The sequence below is a fragment of the Trachurus japonicus genome, chromosome 9, assembly GCF_045865225.1.
Source record: "Trachurus japonicus isolate A0001 chromosome 9, Traja_1.0".
Lineage (NCBI taxonomy): Eukaryota > Metazoa > Chordata > Actinopteri > Carangiformes > Carangidae > Trachurus > Trachurus japonicus.
The window spans coordinates 5,284,292-5,309,552 of NC_140915.1; the positions used below are offsets into that span (position 1 = coordinate 5,284,292).

General features: G+C 38.9%; 2 protein-coding genes across 2 annotated transcripts; one reads left to right on the forward strand and one right to left on the reverse strand.

Annotated features, from left to right (window-relative positions):
- The first annotated feature begins 288 nt into the window (after nt 1-288).
- Nucleotides 289-19,683, forward strand: LOC146980762 (serine/threonine-protein phosphatase 2A catalytic subunit beta isoform). The gene is made up of 8 exons (XM_085785754.1): nt 289-394; nt 2,525-2,563; nt 5,690-5,860; nt 10,188-10,361; nt 11,211-11,300; nt 13,473-13,634; nt 14,770-14,888; nt 18,708-19,683. Exons 1-8 carry the CDS (start codon nt 293-295, stop codon nt 18,778-18,780), a joined length of 930 nt encoding a protein of 309 aa, XP_085641880.1. The 5' UTR covers nt 289-292; the 3' UTR covers nt 18,781-19,683.
- LOC146980763 (GTPase IMAP family member 1-like) lies at nt 19,581-24,549 on the reverse strand. The gene is made up of 4 exons (XM_085787995.1): nt 24,531-24,549; nt 21,989-22,085; nt 21,503-21,799; nt 19,581-19,626 (listed from the first exon to the last, which is right to left on the reverse strand). The coding sequence occupies exons 1-4, from the start codon at nt 24,547-24,549 to the stop codon at nt 19,581-19,583; spliced, it is 459 nt and encodes a 152-aa protein (XP_085644121.1).
- Between the last annotated feature and the right edge of the window lie 712 nt (nt 24,550-25,261).

Below are 25,261 nucleotides of genomic sequence, written 5' to 3' on the forward strand. Positions count from 1 at the left end.
TTTCTCCGACTTACCTACCTACTCCCCCCGGCCCCCTTTAAAAAAAAAAAAAACCAAACAGATTTTTTATTTAAAAAGTCGATAAAACATCGGTTATTATTTATCATGATAGAGGTCGAGTGAGGGATTCGTTAATTTTTTTTTTTAGGCGTTATCGGTTAGATTTTCCAACCCGGTTTGGCGGGACTAGATCGGGGTTTTTAACCTAGCGAACACGACGACGACGACGACGAGCTAACGGTGCTAACGCGGCTAACGCAGCTAAGCTAACGCGGCTATAACGGCTGTTGTCATGGAAGACAAATCCTTCACTAAAGAGTTAGACCAATGGATCGAACAGCTAAACGAGTGCAAGCAGCTAACGGAAAACCAAGTCCGGACGCTCTGCGAGAAGGTAAGAAGTGTTTTATTTAATTATTTTATCTCCCCCTTTTTTTTTTTTGTCACTCGGCCTCGCTGTGGCCTAGTTAACTACCGTAGATTGCGAAAGCGGCGCCGACTAATTCCTGGATTGGGAGCAGCAGCAGCAGCGGAGAACGAACGAACGAACTGGGGGGCAACAAGGCGGCTATTTTCTTTATTTTTTTTTATTTTTACCCCCCGTTTTCAACCAGGCATCGATGCTGCTTTGCCCATCTGTAGTAATATGATGATTTTCATGCGGTTCCGACCGTCCAGCACCGTGTGTTTTCCGACACCGACTCAACAGGCCGAGGAGGAACTGGTTTCATTACATCATAACCAGCAAATAGACGGCGACCATTTTTTTTTTTTTTTACTGCCCTTTCATTAACAAGCGCTCGGTTTATGTTGCATTTTGTCCTCTTATTCGATGTTACATGTGTGTGTGGATGGGTCTATACACCGTGTGCTCTCCTCGCACCGCGCCCTGTGTTTTATTGATCAGACAGATTATTATTATTATTGCATAAACCTGTCAATGAGCCTCTCTGGTTTTCAGGCGTCACCTCCGGGTTGTTGCACCATCAAACAACTCGTTGGGTGGCTTTTCTTTCTCCTTCCTCCTTCTTCTTATGCATCATCGACCTTTTATTATTTATTATTATTATTATCATAACACAATCTAGTATAATAAAGGTTTTGATGGCAGGGCCGGGAAGCTGCAGGCTGTTGATCCCTCTCCTGGGATAATTCAAGTCCTCTGGGGTTTTTTTTGCCAGAATTAAAGAAGCAAAGACTAAAAAATGTGAAGTGTTTTTTATTTTTTACAGATACTGGGTAAAGAAGGAATGTAACTCAGTGATATTAAAGTGGATCACAACCGGTAGCAGCTCATGTGAGCTCCACAGAGCTGCAGGGCCTCAAACTGAGCTGAAACAGCCACTTAATTATTCAGTTTGTTGAAATAATCAGCTGCTTTGATAAATGATTAAAATAATGAGCTCATTTTTTAAGGTGCTACTGTAATAAAAGAATATTAGAATAAGATGTTTAAACATGTCGCTTCCAGCTTTAAAAAGCAGCTGCACTGTTTTAATGTTGTATTCCATGTAATCGTCTTTTTAATGTGAATTAAGAGCAATCAATCGATCGATCAATCGCTTGTATCCAGGTCTGATGAGCCTGTGAAGCTGCACAGACCCGTCACTCTGTTTTATTTATCTGTTAGTTGTGATTAAAGTCTCTGAATCGTCTTCTACACAGAAAAATGTTCAGTTTTTACACAGAAACACAGAATTAAATCTGTAGCATCCGTGTCATCGTTTCAAATTTGAAGCGATGGATCGATGGATCGATCGGTCGATCGGTGCATCCACATCTGTGCTGGTTTTTTTCCCTCTGTAATTGATCGATCACCCGATGGTTTTAGTTCTAATGCTGCTATTGGATGTTATATATATATATATATATATATATATATATATATATATATATATATATATATATATATATATATATATATATATATATATATACACACATACAGTGAATAAATCCCACTGTAATTAATTTCATTAGTTTTATGGATGTTAAGTTTTTGATTTTCACAGTTTGATCCTGTGTAGGAATACTTGATCACATCTTGTTTGATTGTGGAGCTCTGACCTGGATGAATAATAATAATAATAGTAGTAATAATATAGTAATATAAGTAATCTGACCCTGGGACATGATGAGCATTAACTTTCACAGATAGATATATTTATAGATACTTTATTAATCCCGAAGGAAATTCCTCTGTCAGCTGCTTCATACATTTTAATAGAAATACTAAGAAGAATAATGCCAGATAAATATATATCGGCAACACAAAAACAACTTAAAACATAAAATATATCAAAGAGTTGTTAAAGAGGCCGATGCAGTTTAGTTCAGTAGTTTACGCTCATTTCCACCACTACGGTGTCCTGTGAGGTCACAGCGACTCCACGTCTCTAAATAACGCGGCGCTCGGCTAAACGTGGACGCGTCTGACATGAGTTACTGTTTGTGTGTCTGTGAAGAGTTTTATTTTAACCTCTGTGTGTCTCTCTGTGTGTGTGTGTGTGTGTTTTTCCTCCAGGCCAAGGAGATTCTGACCAAGGAGTCGAACGTTCAGGAGGTGAGTTTCCTCTGGGACCGTTCGTTGTTTTCAGTCTCGTACGAAGGGAATTTAGACGACGGCGATAGAAACTAAATGAAGACGAAACCTTATTGACTGAAGACACACGTTGGTCAACGTACATGTAATTATTAGTGTGTTATATAACAGATCTGTGTGTTGCTACTGATTTACTGGATCGTTTTGAATGAATGAACCTTTATTTGAACAGAATAAAAGACACAAGACGACAACGCAACATAAAACAAGAACAAAACTTACCACATTTATGTTCAAACGGAGTGGGAAGAAGCTGGAGCTCATTAAATCCCACCTCTTCTCCCTACGTTAACTCAATATATATACCATAATAAGTTATAATATGTAATATTTGATTCTGATTCGATATCAATATTTCAGTTTTTATATCAGTTGGCTTGGTTACGAAACAGATTTTCACAAAACTAATGTTGCAAATTGTACAAAGATGGAAGGAAAAATATTCATGTTTACATTAAATTGACTGTAAAGCAGCGACGTCGATGCACAGTTATTTATTTATTTAACACAACCCACTCCAGATTTTTAGTGCAAAAATCACAATTACAGTGCAACAGCATACGTACATTAAAGGATCGATTTTATGAATCAATATCGGATCTTTCAAATGAAGATGATATGAATCAGAAAATAGATTTTTTTAAAAACCCAGCCCTGTTATATAATACGTAGACAGCAGCTCTACTTATTATATAATTGGTCGAGTTAAGTGTGGAGAGTAAACCAGTCATGTTAAATATCTTTACTCGTATCAACCAACTTCAATGGTTTTAAAGGAATCATTTGCAAAAAAAATGCCCCAAAACCCCAAACAACCAGACCAACAACCAGCAGAGAAGCAGCGACACCGAGATGGTGAAACGTTGAGCTGCTGGAAAAGAACTAGAATTAAAATAATAAAGAAAATAGAAAAGATGATGACAGGTTTTTGTGCAAGAAGTCACGTTAACGTCCTGAACAACAGATGCTTCAGCTGCACGAAACTCTGTCTATAATAATTAATAATGGACGTTGATGATGTTTCTAAAGGGGAAAAAACAAACAGAATCTGGTTTTAAACAACTCAAACACTTTGTAGAAACAGTTCCCTCCCAGAGTCGGTACAAGGAGAGAAATAGTTTATTATCAATAAATGTAGAAAAACCAAACAAACCCGTTGTTTCACAGATTAAAGACTCAGTCAGTTTAACCTGGTTGTTTTGTGGCGCTGTGATTTACAGACGTCCCCTAAATGCATCATGTTAAGGTCTGTGTGTTTGTGTGAAGAGTGAAATAAAGTTTTAATGTGAAACTCTCCGTAACCTGCGTGGTGGGCGGGGCTTAACGCACCTGTCCAGGCTTCAGTCGTTAGTTAAACACTGTGAAGTCTCCGTTAGAAGTCGAAGTCTGTTTCTAGTTTCTGTTCAAGTTCATGTAAAAGCCCACGATCGCCTGTTTGAGCCCCGTCTAAGCTGCTGCAGCTCTCAGCGGGTCAGAAGATTCAGTTATAAATGTTTTCAACCTGAACTAGAGCTGCAACACCATTATTTTCATTATTGATTAATCTGTGGATTATTTAAACGATTAATCGATTAATTGTTTGGCCAATTAAATGTTAAAAAATATCAATCAATGTTTCTCAAACCACCAGATGACGTCCAGTTTATTGTCATAAAGGAGCAAAGAATCCAGAAATATTCACATTTAATACAATACAATACATATTTATTTATATAGCACATTTAAAAATACAACGCAGGTTGTCCAAAGTGTTGTACACTTAAGACATTTAAGAAGCTGAAATCAGAGAATTTGGACTTTATTTTCTTTAAAAAAACTACTCAAACTGATTATTAGATGATCAAAATAGCTGACTATTAATTTAATAATAGATTATTGTGTGATCAATTGTATTAAACAGTAACAACAGAACCATTGGAGAGGATTTTCATCTTTTCTGAGCAGAAGATTTGTTCTAAATGAAATGAAAGCCTGTTTCTGCTATTGGAGGATTTACTTTACATATAATAGTTTATTTCAGACACATGGTCCGATATGACGATAAAGAAAATTAAAAGACGGAGAAAGAACGGGAGGAAGTAGATTGTACAGCACTTAAAACAAATTAAAAAACACCAAAGTCTGTTTATAACTTATGGTTAAAGGTTGAATATGTAGAATATTTATTAAAAGCTATATTTTTTCAAAAATAATACATCCATGGGGCCTTTAGAGGGGTACAGAATGAAAGTATTGCTTTTCCATAAAAAAAAATTTTTTAGTCTGAATTATTATTTTTAATTTTTTTGACGGGCTCGACAATGACTTTCTGTCAACGTTCTGTTTACATTCGTACCTGCCTGTAGCCGACACGTGGCTCAGTTCTCCGCTGTTTTCCTGCCTCCTCCCGGTCGGATGCGTTTGTTTTCAACCAAGCCTTTTTAATAATCAATCGGTGGATCAATGGATTATCATATACTTGTTAGGATGGGTGTATTTGTGTAGTCTTATCTGTCATAAACACGTTTATCGTCGCGAACTTTCGGTGCCACGGAGCTCCTTTTTTTTTTTTTTTTCCCAACTTGAGGAGAGCAGTGACAGCGGAGGCTCTGAGGCTCTGAGCAGCAGCGGTGTGGAAGGCAGAGAGCCTCCACTCTCCCTGTAACACGCTACAAGTCATTTATTATGCTGTTAATGACGGTAAAAATGAAACATAAGGTAAATATCCTGCATAGTTCTCCTCCTCTGCTGTCCTCTGATCAGAGCGGAGTCCCTAGCAACGGCCCGTTTTACCTAGCAACGGTCTGGCAATCGACTGCTGGAATTCTTTTTCTGTTGTTTTTCTTGTCATTCTACATAGTCAACCTTTAAGTATTATTATATTTATTGGCTTCTTAAGAAAAATGAACAGCTCAACGTAAAGGGACAGTACAAGGAAAAACAAGTAGTTATAAACATGGTACAAAAACAAACATGTTTTTTTTTTTTTACTTTCACAATATTGTTTGTCTCCAAAATGAAACCGTTTATGAAGAACCAACTTAGAATCTAAAAAGTCCAGATTTAACAGTGACCTGACCTGTCTGCCCCCCCCCCTTCCCTCCGCAGGTTCGATGCCCGGTGACGGTGTGCGGCGACGTCCACGGTCAGTTCCACGACCTGATGGAGCTGTTTAAGATCGGAGGGAAGTCCCCGGACACCAACTACCTGTTCATGGGAGACTACGTCGACAGAGGCTACTACTCCGTGGAGACGGTCACGCTGCTCGTCACGCTAAAGGTACACGCCGCCATCGCCAGCGGCAACGGCAACAGCTGGAGTTCTGTCTGTAATCTATTTATATTACTATTATTATTATTATTATTATTATTATTATGAACAGCAGGGAAACACACTGAGATTTGTTCAGTTTTTGCGTGTTGCAACAAACTGCAGCCTTTTTTTTTTTTAAAGTATATATTTTTTGGCTTTTCATGCCTTTATTTGATAGGACAGTTGAGAGTGTGACAGGAAATGGGAGGCAGAGATGGGGGGAATGACACGCAGGATAGGGCCGTCCGACGCGGGACTCGAACCGGGGCCGCCTGCAGCGAGGACTACAGCCTCAACACATGGTGCGGGTGCTCTACCAACTGAGCCAAACACCGCCCCAAACTGCAGCCTTGATGTAACGATGCGTTCAGGGTCCTCGTCCCCAGTTTAGTTAGGGATGTCAGATTGTTTCTTTCTTGGTACGATTATTGTTATCATATGTCGTATGTATATGTTATCATAGAAATGATCAGAGTATTACGATCATCACGATTATTATGCATTAATTACTTTCTCAACACGATGAATGTGTAAAATCTAATATCGTCAAAATTATAATGATATTACTCATATACACAAAATGATATATTACTCAAATTTGATTTATATAGCGTGTTTAAAAACAACATGAGTACAGTCCAGTGCCAGCAAATATAAACAACAGTTAGAAAACAACATAAATCAACAATAAAAGTTAACAAAATGACAGTAAAAGCTCAAGGTGAGAAGAGGTGGGTCTTTAAAAGTCAGGGACATTGTGTGTTTATATAAGTATCTGTTAATATAAAACCAATTATTGATCCGACATTAACCGTCATCTGGACCAAATGTTACATTTATTTCAATCATATCTTGTTTTTTCCTCTTCTTTTCTTACAAATGACACACTAACATTTAGATTCCTCCCAGTTACATTAGGTAAATTGACATTATGGTATTAACTCATTTATCTTTGGTGGAGAAACACATTACAGACGTATTTAGTTCATTAACGGTGGATTTTAATGGTGAAAACGAGTGATGGAGACGTAAAACCAGGGAAACTTTGGACTTATTCAGATGAAGATGATGATGTGCCGTCCTGTCAGTTCCCATGAAACCCGTGTGTGTGTGTGTGTGTGTGTGTGTTGTGTGTAAACAGAGAGAGAGAGGAACAGAGGACGATTCTCTGGCTCCTTCAGGGACTTTTTTCTTTCTCCACAGTCATGTGAGACGTTCACTGTCCCGCTGGTCTAAACTGGTTTCCTGTGGTTCCCACTCGTGTGTCACAGAGACTGAAATATCTGAGTTGAAGATTAGATTTATTTATTTATTTATTTATTATTTTTCGGGAGTCGAGCAACAAAAAACACAGAAATGATTTAAAATACAAAACAGCAACGGTTTTAATCGATACAAATGAACACAGAACTCAATAAAATAGTACGTTTTATACATTGAGAGTTTTCCGTGGTGTTGGATTAACTTTCTTGATGAATGAAGATCAAACCTGCTCATCCATCTGTATTGATTAACCCTCTAGGCGCCAAAGTCGCATTATTGCGACAGGCAGCATGCTTGGATAAAACAGCCCATATCTTTAAATCTACTGCCCTATATTGTTATTTATTTATTATTTGTGGGTGTGTTTTTCTACAAAATATCTGAGAAAAAAAAGTTTGATTGGTGCACAGGCGCTCCGCTTTTTCTCACGCAGCTCGGAGCGACCAGGAAGTGATCTTCAGGTCTTGAGAAACACCGTGCGCCCCCCCACACACCACACACACACTCGTCAAGGTCTTTGTGAATATTTTTCTCATTTACACCATAGATTTATTTATCTCTGACCACTTAAAAGCTACACAGCCTTGTGAAATCCTGAAATCCAAACTTAATATTTTCCTAAATAAACTCTGGCGCCTAGAGGGTTAAGGTCTGTATTGACAGGTGTCTGTGTGAATGTGTTGATTTGGTCTCTGACACCAGGAACTGAACCTGATGGAAAAAATAACAAATTCCTCAAACAGAAGTGATAAAACAGAGGAACAGGAAGCTGAAGCTGCTACGGCGGCGTTGGTGGTGTTGGCGGTCGTCTCGTCTCGTCTGTGTTGATGAGTTTGAAGTTTCACTGCGTCATAATAAACACGTCTGTAGAAACACGCGTGACTCTGATGCCGACGCAGGAGTTTCTTGGAGGGAAACTGGAGCCAAGATGGTGGAAAAGGAATAAAGATCAATAAATAAAAGAGAATATCATGGAAAAGTCTATGATAGTCCAGTAGTTCAAAGTATTGAAGTCAAAGTATTGAGAGCAGTAGATGGACAAACCTTTCAGAAGGACAACTTTTCCATATTAAAATGTTTTTTTTAATTGGTCTTTTGTCATATTCAATATTTTTTTAGATACTGAATTTTAGGTCTTTACGACGGAGTATTAGGGCCACATTGAGAAAAAAACAACAACACAGACTTTGAGAATAAAGTTGTAAAGTTACGACTTTATTCTCGGTTTGTGATTTTTTTATTTGTCAATGTGGCACTAATACTCCGTCGTAGGTCTTTATTAGATGTGAAGCCGTAATTATTAAAACAAAGACTTGGATCAGATTCATCCTGTGTAATAGTGGATCTATATAATGTGTTGGTTTCACTTTTTTGAATTGAATCACTGACGTAAATAAACTTTTCCATGATATTCTACTATATTGACATGCACCTAATACATAACTACAGTAATAGTAATATCTAAAAGAAGCATCGGGCATCTGAACAGGAGCTTGAATCAATAAATCAATACTGTGTAAAATCAGTCACATGATCAGTGTTTGGTGAGTTAAACCAGGAAGTGATGTCATCGCCACAGCAACGTTCAGTCAGTGCTTCAGTTTTGCTCATAAAATCTAAAACATACCGACCGCCGTCCTTCCTGTCAGCGTTTCAACACATCTCACCTTTATTTATTTATTTATTTTTACCCAGAATTCTTTGCAGTTCCGGTGGTTACGGTTTGATTGCGACTCAGAAAATGAAAACATATTGATTGATCGATCGATTGGCAGAAGAGTTTTTAACTGTTAAAAGGAAACGACACATCTTCATCTTCATCATCAATAATCAAGATGTTAATTGATTATGGAACAACCATCGATCAGCTGTTTGATTGATAGATGGATGGATGGATGGATAGATAGATAGATGGTAAATGGTCTGTATTTATATAGCGCTTTTCCATCTGAACGATACCCAAAGCGCTTTACAGTACATCACATTCACCCATTCACACACAGATAGATAGATAGATAGATAGATAGATAGATAGATAGATAGATAGATAGATAGATAGATAGATAGATAGATATACTTGATTGATCCCAAGCTAGGAAATTACAGTGCAGCAGCAGCATTACACAGACACACAGTGACGATAACAACATATAGGCAAGGCAAGGCAATTTTATTTGTATAGCCCGTTTTTACCAACAGTTTGTCTCAAAGGGCTTTACATGGCGTCGTAGCAACATCCTCTGTCCTTAGACCCTCACATCCACTGAGGAAAAACTCCATGGAAAACCCTTTTAACAGGGAAAACCAGGAGAAACCTCAGGGTGGGAAACAGAGGAGAAAGCTCAGGGTGAGCAACAGAGGAGGGATCCCTCACCCAGGACGGACAGACGTGACATAAATGTTGTTACAGACAAGAAAACAGTTTATAGTTTATGACACAGAATGTGCGAAAAAAAAAAATATTAGTATAAGAATATAAAGAACAAACTATTAGGGGTGTCACGATTCTCCAAATCCTCGATTCGATTTGATTTTCGATTTTAGGGTCACGATTCTCGATTTATTTCCCCTTTTTCTTACAGCACAGACGCCTATACTATGCTATTTTCTGACTAGTCTAGTCTACCATCATTGGTTTTATTCATAAAATTTTGTACAGTAAATCTTATTTCAAAAGATGGGCTACATATAAGTGATGCAATTTCCATAATGTATCACATTAGGCACTAATGGTCAAATTTAAATAATTTATTTACAATATAAAGGTAACAATCCCCCAATTTTACCAACAATGCCCCCAAAAATCATGATCCAGGGGCCAAAATTGCCCCCAAGTTTTCAAGTTTTCGATCCTCTCTTTGACTTCGATGCTCGAGACCATGACGTAATTTTGATCGATTTCGATAAAAAACCGAAAGCGTGACACCCCTACAAACTATACATAATAAAATAGTAAAATCTAAAGAACAAACTGTGGTCGGTGTAGAAGCTCTGGCTCTTTGTCATTAACTGGTTGTTTGTTTGTTTTCAGGTTCGATTCCAGGAGCGAATCACCATCCTGCGAGGGAACCACGAGTCTCGACAGATCACGCAGGTCTACGGCTTCTACGACGAGTGTCTGAGGAAGTACGGCAACGCCAACGTGTGGAAGTACTTCACAGACCTGTTCGACTACCTGCCGCTCACCGCGCTGGTCGACGGACAGGTCAGTCGCTTTGGTGTTCACAGACTGAGAGAAGAAGAGTTAGTGGTTAAAGGGATAGTTCAACATTTAGGCAAATCGGCCCACTGCCATAATCCCTATAGTCACAGCAGTAGGTTTGTTACCTTTAATTGTCGCTGCAAGCTGTTTTTTATCTATTTAAAATCATGGGATTTCTTGGTTTCCCTCATCAAATACACAATCCAACAACTCCACAACGCTCTGGTGGACAAGTTGTGAGCTGCACATTCACCACGCTATGAGATAATAACACAACGTTACCACACAGAGTTGTTTTAGAGGGAAATACAGAGACTGATGATGAAAAACTGTCCCTGAAGGCAACGTGCATCAGCGGTTTTGTATGAATTTCCCTCTAAAACAACTCTGTCAAGCCGACATGTTTGTAAAACTAGATCTAATTCAAAGTCTGGCGGAGTCGAGACCCAAGTTGACGCTCGGTGTGTTCAGGTGCAGTGGGAAGCTCCCGTTTGTGTCATAAACACAGGAATATCAACTCTGGACTTGCTTGAAGTAAATAAACTTCTGGCTGCATGTTTGAGTCTCCATCTGACGCTGTCTGCGGCTTTGAGGGATGGAAACAGCCTAAGCAGCAGAACTTCAATCCGCTCCCATTCATCGTTGCCGTGGCGACACGGGGACAGACACAACTACCGCAAAACAGGAGCAATTGAACTGAAAACCTTCAGATTCCTTCTGTTAGACCTAAAATGTTGGGGAAAATACAGCCCCCAGTTGAATTTGCCCGGAATTGTCCTTTAACCCTGTTTGATGAAGTCATAGAACGAGTGTCTGAGTTGAAAGTGAAACTCGTTCCTCTTCGTGTTTCAGATCTTCTGTCTCCACGGAGGTTTGTCTCCCTCCATAGACACTCTGGATCACATACGAGCTCTGGACCGCCTGCAAGAAGTCCCACATGAGGTACACACACACACACACACACACACACACACACACACACACACACCAGGCTCGTCGTACACCAGGGTATCCGCGGGGTCTTGAAAAGTATTAAAAGGTGATAAATCAATTTTGGGAAAATTAAGACCCTTAAAAAGTATTAAAAAGTCTTTTCACAAATTTATAAGGTCTTAAATTTTGAAGGTATTTTTTCAGAATTAGCTGTCCAAGAGTTTGAGTCCTAAAAACATTGTAAAAGTGTGAGAATTTATTCATTTTATTTAAAAAAAACAAAGATGAACTGGTACATAAAAAAGAAAAGAAGATTGTTGTTTTTGTTTTTTGAGAGTGGAGCAATGTTTTTTGGTTTATTTTTTTGATAAACTTTGCCTTTGATTTATTATCCTAGCCTATTTTGAATTCTGTTGTATCATAGTGGTTTATATAGTCTTTATCCAGGGGTGCAAACTTGTCACCTTTCGGCGAAATTCGCCGTTTTGGATCCCAAATTGGTCATTTGTGTGATTCGTGTAAATCCGCAATAAAAAAAAAATTGAGGGGGGGGGGTCCGGCGAGGCGAGGCGAGCCGAGCCGAGCCGAGCCAATGCACCTGTCTCTTTAAGGTGCATGCACCTTACCTGGATGACAGCGAGTGGTGGCAGCGCTCCTCTTCTGTCCAGCAATACACACCTGAAGCTTCACTTTTAATACAGACTAACTAACGCGACTTTTTGAGCATGGCGAGTGAAAGAGTCGGAGCTAGAAGATGCTCCAGCAGCGTTGTATAGGTGCTGTATGGGACCGCGTGTGTGTGATGATCGCGATCGCGGCCAATTAGCGACTAGCGCGTTTAGCATTTATTAGCTCCAGTGTCTCCTTCTCTGGAGGAGGGTCTGGCGAGCGAGACTAGCTCCAGTGCGACCTGAGCAGCTGCAGCAGGAGGAGCAGCAAGAGGAGGAGGAGGCTGACTGACTGTGGCAGGACTCCTGCCTCTGTTTCACTTTATGTTGCTGGTAAATAATGTGGTTGTAAAAGTAGTAGGCTAAAGTTAAATTATTTAGTATGCACTAATTAAAGGGGCAGAGCTTTAAGAGACCTTTTAGCTTTTATATTTTATAAGATACATTTTTTGTAAGAACCACAATTATATATTTCAGTGAATATCTAATTGTTCTTAGCATTTTAGATAACTTTATTTGCCCAATAAATTAAAACATGTTGGAACTATCGATGTCTCCTCTTGCCGCCAGAATCTCACCGACTTTTAACCTCAGACTGTCACAATAATGTATCAGATGTCAGACTGCCTCATTCTTTCAGTTTTAACCTGAATATACAAGACCTGATTGATTTTCCCAACGATCAAAGTATACCAAACCGAACCGAACCCAAAACCATGACCACAAAACCGTGAACCGAACCGTTTGCTTGAACATCTTTTAAATACATATTGCCGCTTAATATGTTTTATGTAGCCTATGGCATTTTTAAGCTTCATGTGTGTTATTGGACAGAAAGAGCAGTGCTGCCTCGGAGCATAGCCTACGTACAGAAAACACATTACATCAATAAATAAATGTTTCACAATGAACCAATCAGTCTGTATTAAATTTTATTTAGTTTGAAGGCAAGGTTTGCAAGGTTCATCTGATGGACATCAAGGGACAGATTCTCTAAGTTTTGCACAGCTTTTGCTCATGCTAAACCTGCATAGGCTGAAGACCCCCTTCACATATTTAAAACCAAACACAGAGAGACAGATTGTGCAGGTTTAACAGGAGCAAAAGCTGTGCAAACCTGAGTAAATCTGGACCCTAGTCTCATGCTAAAATTGACTGTAAATTCACCTTTAAAGTTGGTTTTAAAAAAAATTTCCCCGGGGGAGCATGCCCCCGGACCCCCCTAGGGGGTCGGTATCTTGTCACCTTTTTTACCCCTGATGAGTTTGCACCCCTGTTTATCACAAACTAAAACTGTTAAGTTAAAAGTGTCACTGATGTAAATGGTTACAGCTTGAAGTGGCGGTGAGGTGTTGAAAAATATTGAGAAGATCTTGAAAAAGTCTTAAAAGGGTATTAAAATTAACTTCAAGATTCCTGTATATACCCTGTACACACACACACACCAGGCTCGACACACACACACAGACAGAAGCTGACGGTGTGTGTGTGTGTGTGTGTGTTTTCCGCTCAGGGCCCGATGTGCGACCTGCTGTGGTCGGACCCCGACGACCGCGGTGGGTGGGGCATCTCCCCCCGCGGCGCCGGCTACACCTTCGGACAGGACATCTCCGAAACCTTCAACCACGCCAACGGCCTCACCCTGGTGTCCCGCGCCCATCAGCTGGTCATGGAGGTAACACACACGCATCACATCACACACACACACGACACACACACACATGAAACACAGGAAGTGGTTGAACTGTGATGTCACATGACTTGAGAACGACCAGGACATGAAGTTTAGATTCAGATTCTCCACGTTTCCACCTGGCGCTAACCTGCGTCTCCAGCCTCCACACTGACATCAGACTGGCGAGCCGCCATTAGTGGCCAAGTCTCGCCCTTCGTTAGCCTCGTAAACCAGCCGATCCCCGTGTCTCCATGGCAACCTGGAGTAATGAGGATGCGAGGCCTCTTCCTCCTCCTCTTCCTCCTCCTCCTCGTGTGTTTCCTGCATCTGTATCGTTCAGTTGGACCTCGACACTCGAACTGGTCTGAGGTTCAGGAGGCCAAAGGTCAAAGGTTACAGTGACGTCACAACTCAAGACTTCACACCAGACGGTTTATCCAGATGTTTCTGGAGTAGGGATGTCACGATTATACATTTTCTTGATACGATTATCGCCAGAAAAATAATCACGGTATTGCGATTATTACGATTATTCTGCATTAATTAATTAATTTCACAACACTATGGATGATGTGTAAAATCAAACATAGTCAAAATATAATTACATTACTCATTGTTTACACAAAATATTTCAAGTATCTATTAATATATGACCAATTCTTAATCCCCCAGGGGAAGTGTTTGAAATATTCTGGTCATGAATTATCATCTATACCAAATGTTTGCATTTATTTTAATCGTTTTTTGTTTTGTTTAGCTTTTTTTTTTTTATTAAAAATGAGACGCTAACATTTAAATTCCTACCAATTCAATGTTACGTTAGTTAAATGGACCAGTATCTGAGCATTTACCTTTATTTTTGTGCACATCTGCCGATAAGGTTCCAACATCAAATTTTTGTGAAAGTAACGGTATTTGGGAATCTTTACGATTAAATAATTGTGGCGTTTAATACCACGATTAATTGTGAAAACAAGTAATTGTGACATCCCTATTCTGGAGACCGTTTGTTGAAGTTCAGAAACATGTGGATAGGGTCAGGGATTCGTCCAGTCGATAGTAAGTTTTATTTATTGATTCTAAAGGTAACTTGAGTCTGAATCTAAGGTGCGTTTGTTTTGCGTTGTTCCCTCAGGGCTACAACTGGGGCCACGACAAGAACGTGGTGACCATCTTCAGTGCTCCAAACTACTGCTACCGCTGTGGAAACCAGGCGGCCATCATGGAACTGGACGACACTCTGAAATACTCTTTGTAAGTACAGAAACAAAAAAGCTATGAAAAGGAACTGTGATAGAAAACCCTGGTTATTGATATTATTGGACTATGATGGATATCTCTGGCAGTGTTTTTTTTTTCTTTCCCTCTTTTGTTTTTCTTCTTTCTTACTTTCTTTCCCTCTGTCTTTCTTTCTTTCTTTCTGTTCTATTTTTTTTGTCTTTTCTTTCCTTCCTTCCCTCCCTTTCTTTCTGTTTTTTCTTTCCTTCATTCCTTCTCTCCCTTTCTTTATGTCTTTTCTTTCCTTGCCTCCTTTTCTTTCTGTTTTTTCTTTCCTTCCCTCCTTTTCTTTCTGTTTTTTCTTTCCTTCCTTACCTCCCTTTCTTTCTGTTTTTTCTTTCCTTCCTTCCTTCCTTCCCCCCTTTCTGTTTTTTCTGTCCTTCCTTCCCTCCCTTTCTGTTGTTTCTTTCCTTCCTTCCTTCTCTCCCTTTCTTTCCATTTCTTTCCTTCCCCCCCTTTCTTTCTGTCTTTTCTTTCCTTCCCTCCTTTTCTTTCAGTTTTTTCTTTCCTTCCCTCCCTTTCTTTCTGTTGTTTCTTTCCTTCCTTCTCCCCTTTCTGTTTTTTCTGTCCTTCCTTCCCTCCCTTTTTGTTTCTTTCCTTCCTTCCTTCTCTCCCTTTCTTTCTGTTTTTTCTTTCTTTCCTTCCTTCCCTCCCTTTCTTTCTTTCTTTTCTTTCCTTCCTTCCCCCCTTTCTTTCTTTGCTTCTTTCCTATTTTCTTTCTTTCTTTCTTGTTTCAACGATTTCTCCAGCTCATTCAGCGTTGCTTCAGTGATGGCGTTCAGCTGCTTTCAGCATTCACACGCATTTCCTGCTGGAAATGCTTTCTTTTTTCTAGTTGTATTTATGCTTCTTTCTTTTTTTTGTTTCCTCTGGCTTTTTGTTATATTTATGTGAATTTACATGTGTGTAGGGCTGCAACTAACGATTATTTTCATTATCGATTAATCTGTGGATTATTTAAACGATTAATCGATTCGTTTTTGGTCAATAAAATGATTAAAAATGTTGAAAAATATCAGACGACGTCCTCAAATGTCCACAAACCAAAGAGAGACTCAGTTTATTGTCATAAAGGAACAAAGAAATCAGAAATATTCACATTTAAGAAGCTGAAATCGGAGAATTTGGACTTTTTTTCTTTAAAAAACGATTCAAACTGATTATTAGATGATCAAAATAATTGACAATTCATTTAATAATCGATTATTGTTTGATTAATCAATGAATTGTTGCAGCTCTACATGTGTTTATAGTGTTTTTTCTTTACTTAACAGTGTTTCAATGTGGCTGTCGTGCTTCTGCGCTTAAAAAATGCTAAAAGCAAAAGTACAAACTACGACGTGTTGCTACGACGACGACAATGATGATGTCATTAACACCCTCTTTCTCTTTTCCTCCTCCTCCCTTCCCCCCTTTTATTCTATCTCTTCTTTCCTTCCTCCCCCCCTTTCTTTCTATCTCTTCTTTCCCTCCTTCCCTCCCTTTCTTTCTATCTTTTCTTTCCTTCCTCCCCCTTCATTCCATCTCTTCTTTCCTTCCTCCCCCCTTTCATTCTATCTCTTCTTTCCTTCCTTCCCTCCTTTTCTTTCTATCTTTTCTTTCCTTCCTCCCCCCTTTTAATTTTATCTCTTCTTTCCTTCCTTTCCCCCTTTCTTTCTATCTTTTCTTTCCTTCCTTCCCTCCCTTTCTTTCTTTCTTTCTTTCTTGTATCAACGATTTCTTCAGCTCATTCAGCATTTCTTTAGCGATGGCGTTCAGCTGCTTTCAGCATTCACACGCATTTCCTGCTGGAAATGCTTTCTTTTTTCTAGTTGTATTTATGCTTCTTTCTTTTCGTTTCCCCTGGCTTTTTGTTGTATTTATGTGAATTTACATGTGTGTGGGGCTGCAACTAACGATTATTTTCATTATCGATTAATCTGTGGATTATTTAAACGATACCTAATCGATTCGTTTTTGGTCAATAAAATGATAAAAAATGTTGAAAAATATCAGACGACGTCCTCAAATGTCCACAAACAAAAGAGAGACTCAGTTGTCATAGTAGTTGTCATAAAGGAACAAAGAAACCAGAAATATTCACATTTAAGAAGCTGAAATCAGAGAATTTTGACTTTTTTTTTCTTTAAAAACTACTTAAACCGATTATTAGATTATCAAAATAATTGACAATTAATTTAATAATCGATTGTTGTTTGATTAATCGATGAATTGTTGCAGCTCTACATGTGTTTATAGTGTTTTTTCTTTACTTAACAGTGGCTGTCGTGCTTCTGCGCTTAAAAAATGCTAAAAGCAAAAGTACAAACTACGACGTGTTGCTACGACGACGACAATGATGATGTCATTAACACCCTCTTTCTCTTTTCCTCCTCCTCCCTTCCCCCCTTTTATTCTATCTCTTCTTTCCTTCCTCCCCCCCTTTCTTTCTATCTCTTCTTTCCCTCCTTCCCTCCCTTTCTTTCTATCTTTTCTTTCCTTCCTCCCCCTTCATTCCATCTCTTCTTTCCTTCCTCCCCCCTTTCATTCTATCTCTTCTTTCCTTCCTTCCCTCCTTTTCTTTCTATCTTTTCTTTCCTTCCTCCCCCCTTTTAATTTTATCTCTTCTTTCCTTCCTTTCCCCCTTTCTTTCTATCTTTTCTTTCCTTCCTTCCCTCCCTTTCTTTCTTTCTTTCTTTCTTGTATCAATGATTTCTTCAGCTCATTCAGCGTTGCTTCAGCGATGGCGTTCAGCTGCTTTCAGCATTCACACGCATTTCCTGCTGGAAATGCTTTCTTTTTTCTAGTTGTATTTATGCTTCTTTCTTTTCGTTTCCCCTGGCTTTTTGTTGTATTTATGTGAATTTACATGTGTGTAACTAACGATTATTTTCATTATCGATTAATCTGTGGATTATTTAAACGATTAATCGATTCGTTTTTGGTCAATAAAATGATAAAAAATGTTGAAAAATATCAGACGACGTCCTCAAATGTCCACAAACAAAAGAGAGACTCAGTTGTCATAGTAGTTGTCATAAAGGAACAAAGAAACCAGAAATATTCACATTTAAGAAGCTGAAATCAGAGAATTTGGACTTTTTTTCTTTAAAAAAACGACTTAAACCGATTATTAGATTATCAAAATAGTTGACAATTAATTTAATAATCGATTATTGTTTGATTAATCAATGAATTGTTGCAGCTCTACATGTGTTTATAGTGTTTTTCTTTACTTACAGTGTTTCGATGTGGCTGTCGTGCTTCTGCGCTTAAAAAATAAAACACTGGAAGCAAAAGTACAAACTACGACGTGTTGCTATGACGACGACGACGATGATGTCATTAACACCCTCTTTCTCTTTTCCTCCTCCTCCCTTCCCCCCTTTTATTCTATCTCTTCTTTCCTTCCTCCCCCCTTTCTTTCTATCTCTTCTTTCCCTCCTTCCCTCCCTTTCTTTCTATCTTTTCTTTCCTTCCTCCCCCTTTCATTCTATCTCTTCTTTCCTTCCTTCCCTCCTTTTCTTTCTATCTTTTCTTTCCTTCCTTCCTTCCTTCCCTCCCTTTCTTTCTTTCTTTCTTCCTTTCTTTCTTTCTTTCTTTCTTGTATCAATGATTTCTTCAGCTCATTCAGCATTTCTTTAGCGATGGCGTTCAGCTGCTTTCAGCATTCACACGCATTTCCTGCTGGAAATGCTTTCTTTTTTCTAGTAACACTGGAAGCAAAAGTACAAACTACGACGTGTTGCTACGACGACGACGATGATGATGATGATGTCATTAACACCCTCTTTCTCTTCTCCTCCTCCTCCTCAGCCTTCAGTTTGACCCCGCCCCCCGCCGCGGCGAGCCCCACGTGACCAGACGCACTCCCGACTACTTCCTGTGAATGTCCCAAAGCCGCCGTCGCCGCCGCCGCCGCCATCCCCTGTCAATCATCCACGAAGCTCCGCCCCCTCACCCTCGCCCTCGCCCCTCCCACTCCTTCTTCATTTTGGATGGAAAGAAGATATTATTAATAATGATGATGATGAAGATGATGATGATGATGATGATGATTACTGTACCAGGGAGAAATAGAAACAAACGATTGGCTGATGATGAATCCAAGATTTTAATAACAAAGAGCAAGAGCGGCCCCCTCTACAGTCGTGTTTCAATATGCTGTCATTAATTAATGCTGTGCTTCTGGGGGAAAAAACAAACGACACGTACAACTATGATGATCTGTTTCCTTTCTTTCTTTCTTTCTTTTCTTTTTCCTTTTCTTTTTGTTTATTACATGTTTGAAAACGAGATAATAAAACTACCAACGTGGACCAAATGTGCCATATTCTGATCCTTTTACAACATGTACAACGCGCAAGGCTTTTATTCTTTTTGTTCTTTCTGTTTTTTCTTTCTCGTTTTTTTGTTTTTTCTGGTTGGTTTTCTTCTTTTTTCTTTTTTTGTTTTTGTTTCTGGTTTTTTTGTTTTGTTTTTTTTTAGACCAGCACTATAACCCGACCTACCTGACATCTCCACCACCTCCACCTCCACCACCACTCATCACATCTCATGGCATATACAGTATGTGCTTTTTTTCTGTTGCAAGATTAATTTTAAAAAACAAAGGAGGACAAAAAAAAAAAACGGTAATAAAAAAAAAAGAAAAAAAAAAGTTTGCTTCAAGTAGTACAGCTGTCAGTTTTAGCTGTCCAGGCTGCAGCCGGTGGTCATCTCAGCAAGTATATTACTGTAATTTGAATAAAGACAACAGACGTATGAAATAAAATGTCCTATTGACAAACTACTGGGCTGCGTCGGTGTCGTTTCTTTAGCTTCACGCCAAACCTGCGAACGTACGATCGGTTAAATAATGCCTTTATTTTGAAAGTACTCCTTCAAAATAAAAGTAGATATTTTTGTTAAAGCTCCTTCAAAATAAAGTTAGATGTTTGTATTAAAGGTCCATACAGTATAAAGGTAGATGGTTGTATTAAAGCTCCTTCAAAATAAAGGCAGATGTTTGTGTTAAAGCTCCTACAAAATAAAGGTATGTTTGTGTTTAAGCTCCTTCAAAATAAAGGTAGATGTTTGTGTCAAAGCTCCTTCAAAATAAAGGTAGAGTTTTTTATCAAAGCTCCTTCAAAATAAAGGTAGATGATTGTATTAAAGCTCCTTCAAAATAAAGGTAGATGTTTGTGTTAAAGCTCCTTCAAAATAAAGGTAAATGTTTGTATTAAAGCTCCTTCAAAATAAAGGTAGATGTTTGTATTAAAGCTCCTTCAAAATAAAGGTAGATGCTTGTGTCAAAGCTCCTTCAAAATAAAGGTAGAGTTTTGTATCAAAGCTCCTTCAAAATAAAGGCAGATGTTTGTGTTAAAGCTCCTTCAAAATAAAGGCAGATGTTTGTGTTAAAGCTCCTTCAAAATAAAGGTAGATGTTTGTATTAAAGCTCCTTCAAAATAAAGGTAGATATTTCTGCTGTTAAAGCTCTTTCAAAATAAAGGAATATGTTTGTATTAAAGCTCCTTCAAAATAAAGGTAGATATTTCTGTTAAAGTTCCTTCAAAATAAAGGTAGATGCTTGTGTTATAGCTCCTTCAAAATAAAGGTAGATATTTGTATTAAAGCTCCTTCAAAATAAAGGTAGATGTTTGTGTTAAAGCTCCTACAAAATAAAGGTAGATTTTTGTGTTAAAGCTCCTTCAAAATAAAGGTGGATGTGTGTATTAAAGCTCCTTCAAAATAAAGGTACATGTTTGTGTCAAAGCTCCTTCGGAATAAAAGGTAGATATTTCTGTTAAAGTTCCTTCAAAATAAAGGTAGATGTTTGTATTAAAGCTCCTTCAAAATAAAGGCAGATGTTTGTGTTAAAGCTCCTTCAAAATAAAGGTAGATGTTTGTGTCAAAGCTCCTTCAAAATAAAGGTAGATGTTTGTATTAAAGCTCCTTCAAAATAAAGGTAGATATTGCTGTCAAAGCTCCTTCAAAATAAAGGTAGATGTTTGTATTAAAGCTCCTTCAAAATAAAGGTAGATTTTTGTGTTAAAGCTCCTTCAAAATAATTTTGTAGGAGCTTTAACACAAACATCTACCTTTATTATAAAGGTAGATGTTTGTGTTAAAGCTCCTACAAAATAAAGGTAGATTTTTGTGTCAAAGCTCCTTCAAAATAAAGGTAGATGTTTCTGTTAAAGCTCCTACAAAATAAAGGTATGTTTGTGTTTAAGCTCCTTCAAAATAAAGGTAGATGTTTGTGTTAAAGCTCCTTCAAAATAAAGGTAGATGTTTGTGTTAAAGCTTGATTCTATAATTTTTACTCTAAACCGGCCACTAGATGTCAGTGTGACACAACTACCAACAGGACTCTGCTTCAATCAGTGATATCAGACACTTTGATGGTAAAAAGATTCTCATTTTATTTCAGACCTTGTTTACATTAACATGTAATGTGTAAAGTGAACATGTTGTAGCTTCAACTCATTCTCTACATAATGTTACAGGACCGTTCAGCCCTCTGACCACCACGCTCCTCTTCCTCCTCTGCCTGCCTCCGTTGTTCCTCCTCTTCCTTCATTCTCTGGAGTTGATTCCGCTCTTCCATTTTCCTTGTTTCTTCCTGGAACTTGTCGTTGGTGTAGTATCCTCCGTTCTCCTGGACCATGTTCCTGACCTTGTGGAGCAGCTCGGTGACCTGAGACCGATCCTTCCCCTTCAGCTTGTTGTTGAAGACGTGGTACCGGCCGTTACACCGGGCCACGAGGTCTCGCTGGTCTGGGCTTCGGTCCAGGAGCTCCTCCATCGTGTCTTCTAGTTGGTCTCCACCGGTGAAGAGAACCATGCAGTATCTGTCCACATCTGGACTGAACATCTCTTTCATGTCCTGCATCAACTGCTTTTCCTCTGCAGTGAATCTGTCCAGCCTGGAGACCAACAAGAAGACATGCGGTCCAGGAGCAGATAAACGGACACACTGGTCTATCAGCCTTAGATGTGGATATTCGATAAGCTCTTCTGGGGTGTCAACGACAGAAATGTGTTGTCCATCTACCACAGCACTGTCCTTGGAGCAGTGAGGAGTTACACGCATCCAAGTATCAATCTTAAAGCACCATTGTCCCAGGATGGTGTTTCCACTGCTGCTCTTCCCAGTCCCATGTCTCCCCACGATGACGATCCTCAGCTCCTCCTCTTGTGTTGAGAGAAACTCTGTGTAGGACGATGACAACAGGTTGTTGACACAATCATGTACATGTACATATAAACAGCATTGGATGTCAACCACCAGGGCCTTACCAAACCATAATATATAATGTAATGTATATTATGTTATTCCAGCAGTAGGTAGCAGTAGCAGTACTAGTACATTGCTGTCCACCAAGTACAACAAGGTGACACATGAATAGGCTGTAGGCTATTACAGTATTACCACTGTGTTAAAATAGTAGCCTAATAGTTAATAAGATTCAATTCAGATACGACTGTAAAGGTTATTCTGTTCATCTAATGTAACACTGAGGACTGCAGCTTTTAGATTATGATTAGAAATAACATATTACAACAATTTATCTTTACTTGATGTAGTAGATCATCAATTATCATAATTATTCTGGTCAAAGACGGCTTATGAATTAAAAATAGAGTATCTTTGCACGGCCAGAAAAGTTTGGAAATTGACTAACGTAGCCTAACAGATGATTGCAGCTTAAACATATGATTAGACGTAGAACATAGGTGAGTGCAGCTGTGGTAGCTGTCATGTAGATCGTCAATTATCATAAAATTTAAAAACAATTCATTGAAATCAGTTTTTTTGTTTTGTTTTTATCGAGCTCCTTCATCAGGGTGTTCCCGCCATGACCGAACATTCATTAAACGACCCAAGAAGTCGTTCTTTGTCGCCATGGGAACATAACAATGGAATGGTGTGACGTCACGAAAGAAAAACTAAGAGGGCGGAGTCTCAGGTAAAGTTTGCTGTCAGGAAAAACCCGTCTGACCGGTATCTCTGTTTTTTGGTTTCTTATCACTGTCGCCTCGCAGCAAAAAAGATTCTGTGTTCGATTTAATCTCTGAGTCCCAACAAATATCCAACAAATGGTCCGCAGTGTGTGAATGTGAGTGTGTTGTTCGGCTTCTATGCCACCCCACCCCATAATGACATGGACTCAGACAGTACAGCAGCTCTTAGGGGAGAGTGGGGTAATGTGAGACACCCCCTATATCTAGAAAACGGAACACATTTATGGTCATGTGACCATTATGTTTTCAAGCCCCCCCCCATTTCTGTGGAAAGCATGTTTTTTTCACAAAAATATGATTTTTGCATGTAAAAGTAAATTTTCTTGCTGTCAACTTAATCAACTGTTGTGCCAAAGCAAATTGATTCAGGTAGAAAAACTTCTATGATACATGATGATGAACTACCAACACATAAAACCATGTGATGATGCTGGCTGAAAATTAGCCTGAATTTCTAAGAGAGGTCGTTTTTTTCTAAAATGGGGGTGTTGGGGTAAAGTGAGACAAATGCTGCGGGGTAATGTGAGACCATATTTTATTCTTTTTATTTTATTTTATTTTATAACTGCTGTACATCGGAGTTGTCTTACACAGGTTCTTTGATGTGGATGATAATCTGATGGTACAGAATTAATGTAAGATTTTGTTGACTTGTCTTTATGTTGTGATTGCAGATTTATGTTTAAATGTATTGGTTTTAACTGTGGACCCCAGGAAGACTAGCGGCGTTCTAGAGCGCAGCTAATGGGGATCCTAACAAATAAACAAATAAACAAATGGATGCATTATAATAAATCCATGAGTGAGACAAGTTGTGAGCACCACACACAAAGATTTACACTAGAATCTCGTCCCCCAAGCCAGAAATCTTGCGTGATCAAACATGATCTGTAGCCACACTGCTTTGTTATGCTAGGTGCTCTCAGTCAGCTCACTTCTTTATTGGTTAATTATCTTGCGTGATCAAACATGATCTGTAGCCACACTGCTTTGTTATGCTAGGTGCTCTCAGTCAGCTCACTTCTTTATTGGTTAATTAACTCAATTTTAGTCACATTCCACTTTGTCGGCTCCCCCCACACACAAGAGGACTTTTGATCAAAATGGTCACGATTGTCGGGGCCTACAATCTGACCCCCAGACTATCTAACTGGTTCTATCTGTCATTTGAATGTTAATTAAAACATTTTGTGTTGTATTTGATTTTGTTCTTGAGTCACTTTGTGTTGAGAAAAAAAAAGTGCTTAATTGACCAATCCCCATGATTCTGTTACTAGTCCGACATTAGTTCTGGGAAGTGTGGTTGTCAAGCAGCTGTCAGGACTCTAACTGTTACAACATGTGTTGTTATGGTAGTTTCAGACTGGAAAAAGTAAGTGGATCAGTTTACCCCCTTGATTTCTCTGGTTTGTCTCAGTTTACCCCTGAGCTGGGGTAAAGTGAGACACGAGACCACTTTTAAAACTATCATATTTTCACTGCCCTTCGTCCTAAATACATTCTGAAAATTTCCATTGCTAGGAAACATCCTGAATTAATGGGAAATGTGTAAATTTTACTGATAAATCATTTTAGCTCGCTTAGAGGGGAGCAAATGTAAAAAGTGTCTCACTTTACCCCACTCTCCCCTACCTGAGTTATTATGAGACATGTCGGCGTCACAGAGAGAGGAGGACACACAGCAGCGGAGGTGAAGAAGCTGAAGAACAAAGTCTCTGACTGACTGCACCGTCAGTCTGCGTTTCACCACCAGCCCCTTCAGACTAAAGTGAAACTAACTCTTTGGTCTCTTATTGGTCAAAGAAGAATCGGAAGATACAGGTGAACACAATGAAAACCAGTCAGGCTACATTACACACAGTTCGTCACACTTTTTTTTTAATTTAATGAAGTTTTTTGTGCCATTTCCGATTGCTTATGAAGGATAAAGAATGACAAATGTATTATTAAATATCTGGGTTTTTTTGACAGACATTGGACATAGAAAAAAGATGCAGGAAAGTGTTTGTACTCAAATATCTTGAAAAATATATTTTTATACAAAATGATGTATAAAGGATGTAGCCTATATTCACCTGGTACAAATTAATTTGGACCACATTCATGGCTGCTTCACACTTTGTTGAAACCATACAGAATTTTTCATTTATTTATTTAAAGGAGCATTATCGCAAATCCAAATCCTTAATTCGGCCACTAGATGGAGCCAGGCGGAGCTTATCAGATATAAACAAGTGGGCAGCTGTCAGAGAGAGAGAGGAGCCCTTCTCCCCCTCCTCCTCCCTCCTCCCCCCTCCCCCCTCCCCCCTCCTCCTCCTCCCTCACCAGGCTGAATTAACGTGCAATCGCGGGAAAAAGAAAAC

Bases quoted from the DNA above. Each gene is read 5' to 3' on its own strand.
- LOC146980762 (XM_085785754.1), top strand. From the start codon at position 293: ATGGAAGACAAATCCTTCACTAAAGAGTTAGACCAATGGATCGAACAG. The intron at 395-2,524 runs GTAAGAAGTGTT...TTTTTCCTCCAG, and splicing joins TCCGGACGCTCTGCGAGAAG to GCCAAGGAGATTCTGACCAA. The intron at 10,362-11,210 runs GTCAGTCGCTTT...TTCGTGTTTCAG, and splicing joins CCGCGCTGGTCGACGGACAG to ATCTTCTGTCTCCACGGAGG.
- LOC146980763 (XM_085787995.1), bottom strand. The intron at 21,800-21,988 runs GTGCTTTAAGAT...GTTGGTCTCCAG, and splicing joins AACACCATCCTGGGACAATG to GCTGGACAGATTCACTGCAG. The intron at 19,627-21,502 runs GTTCCAGGAAGA...TTCAAATTACAG, and splicing joins GGATACTACACCAACGACAA to TAATATACTTGCTGAGATGA.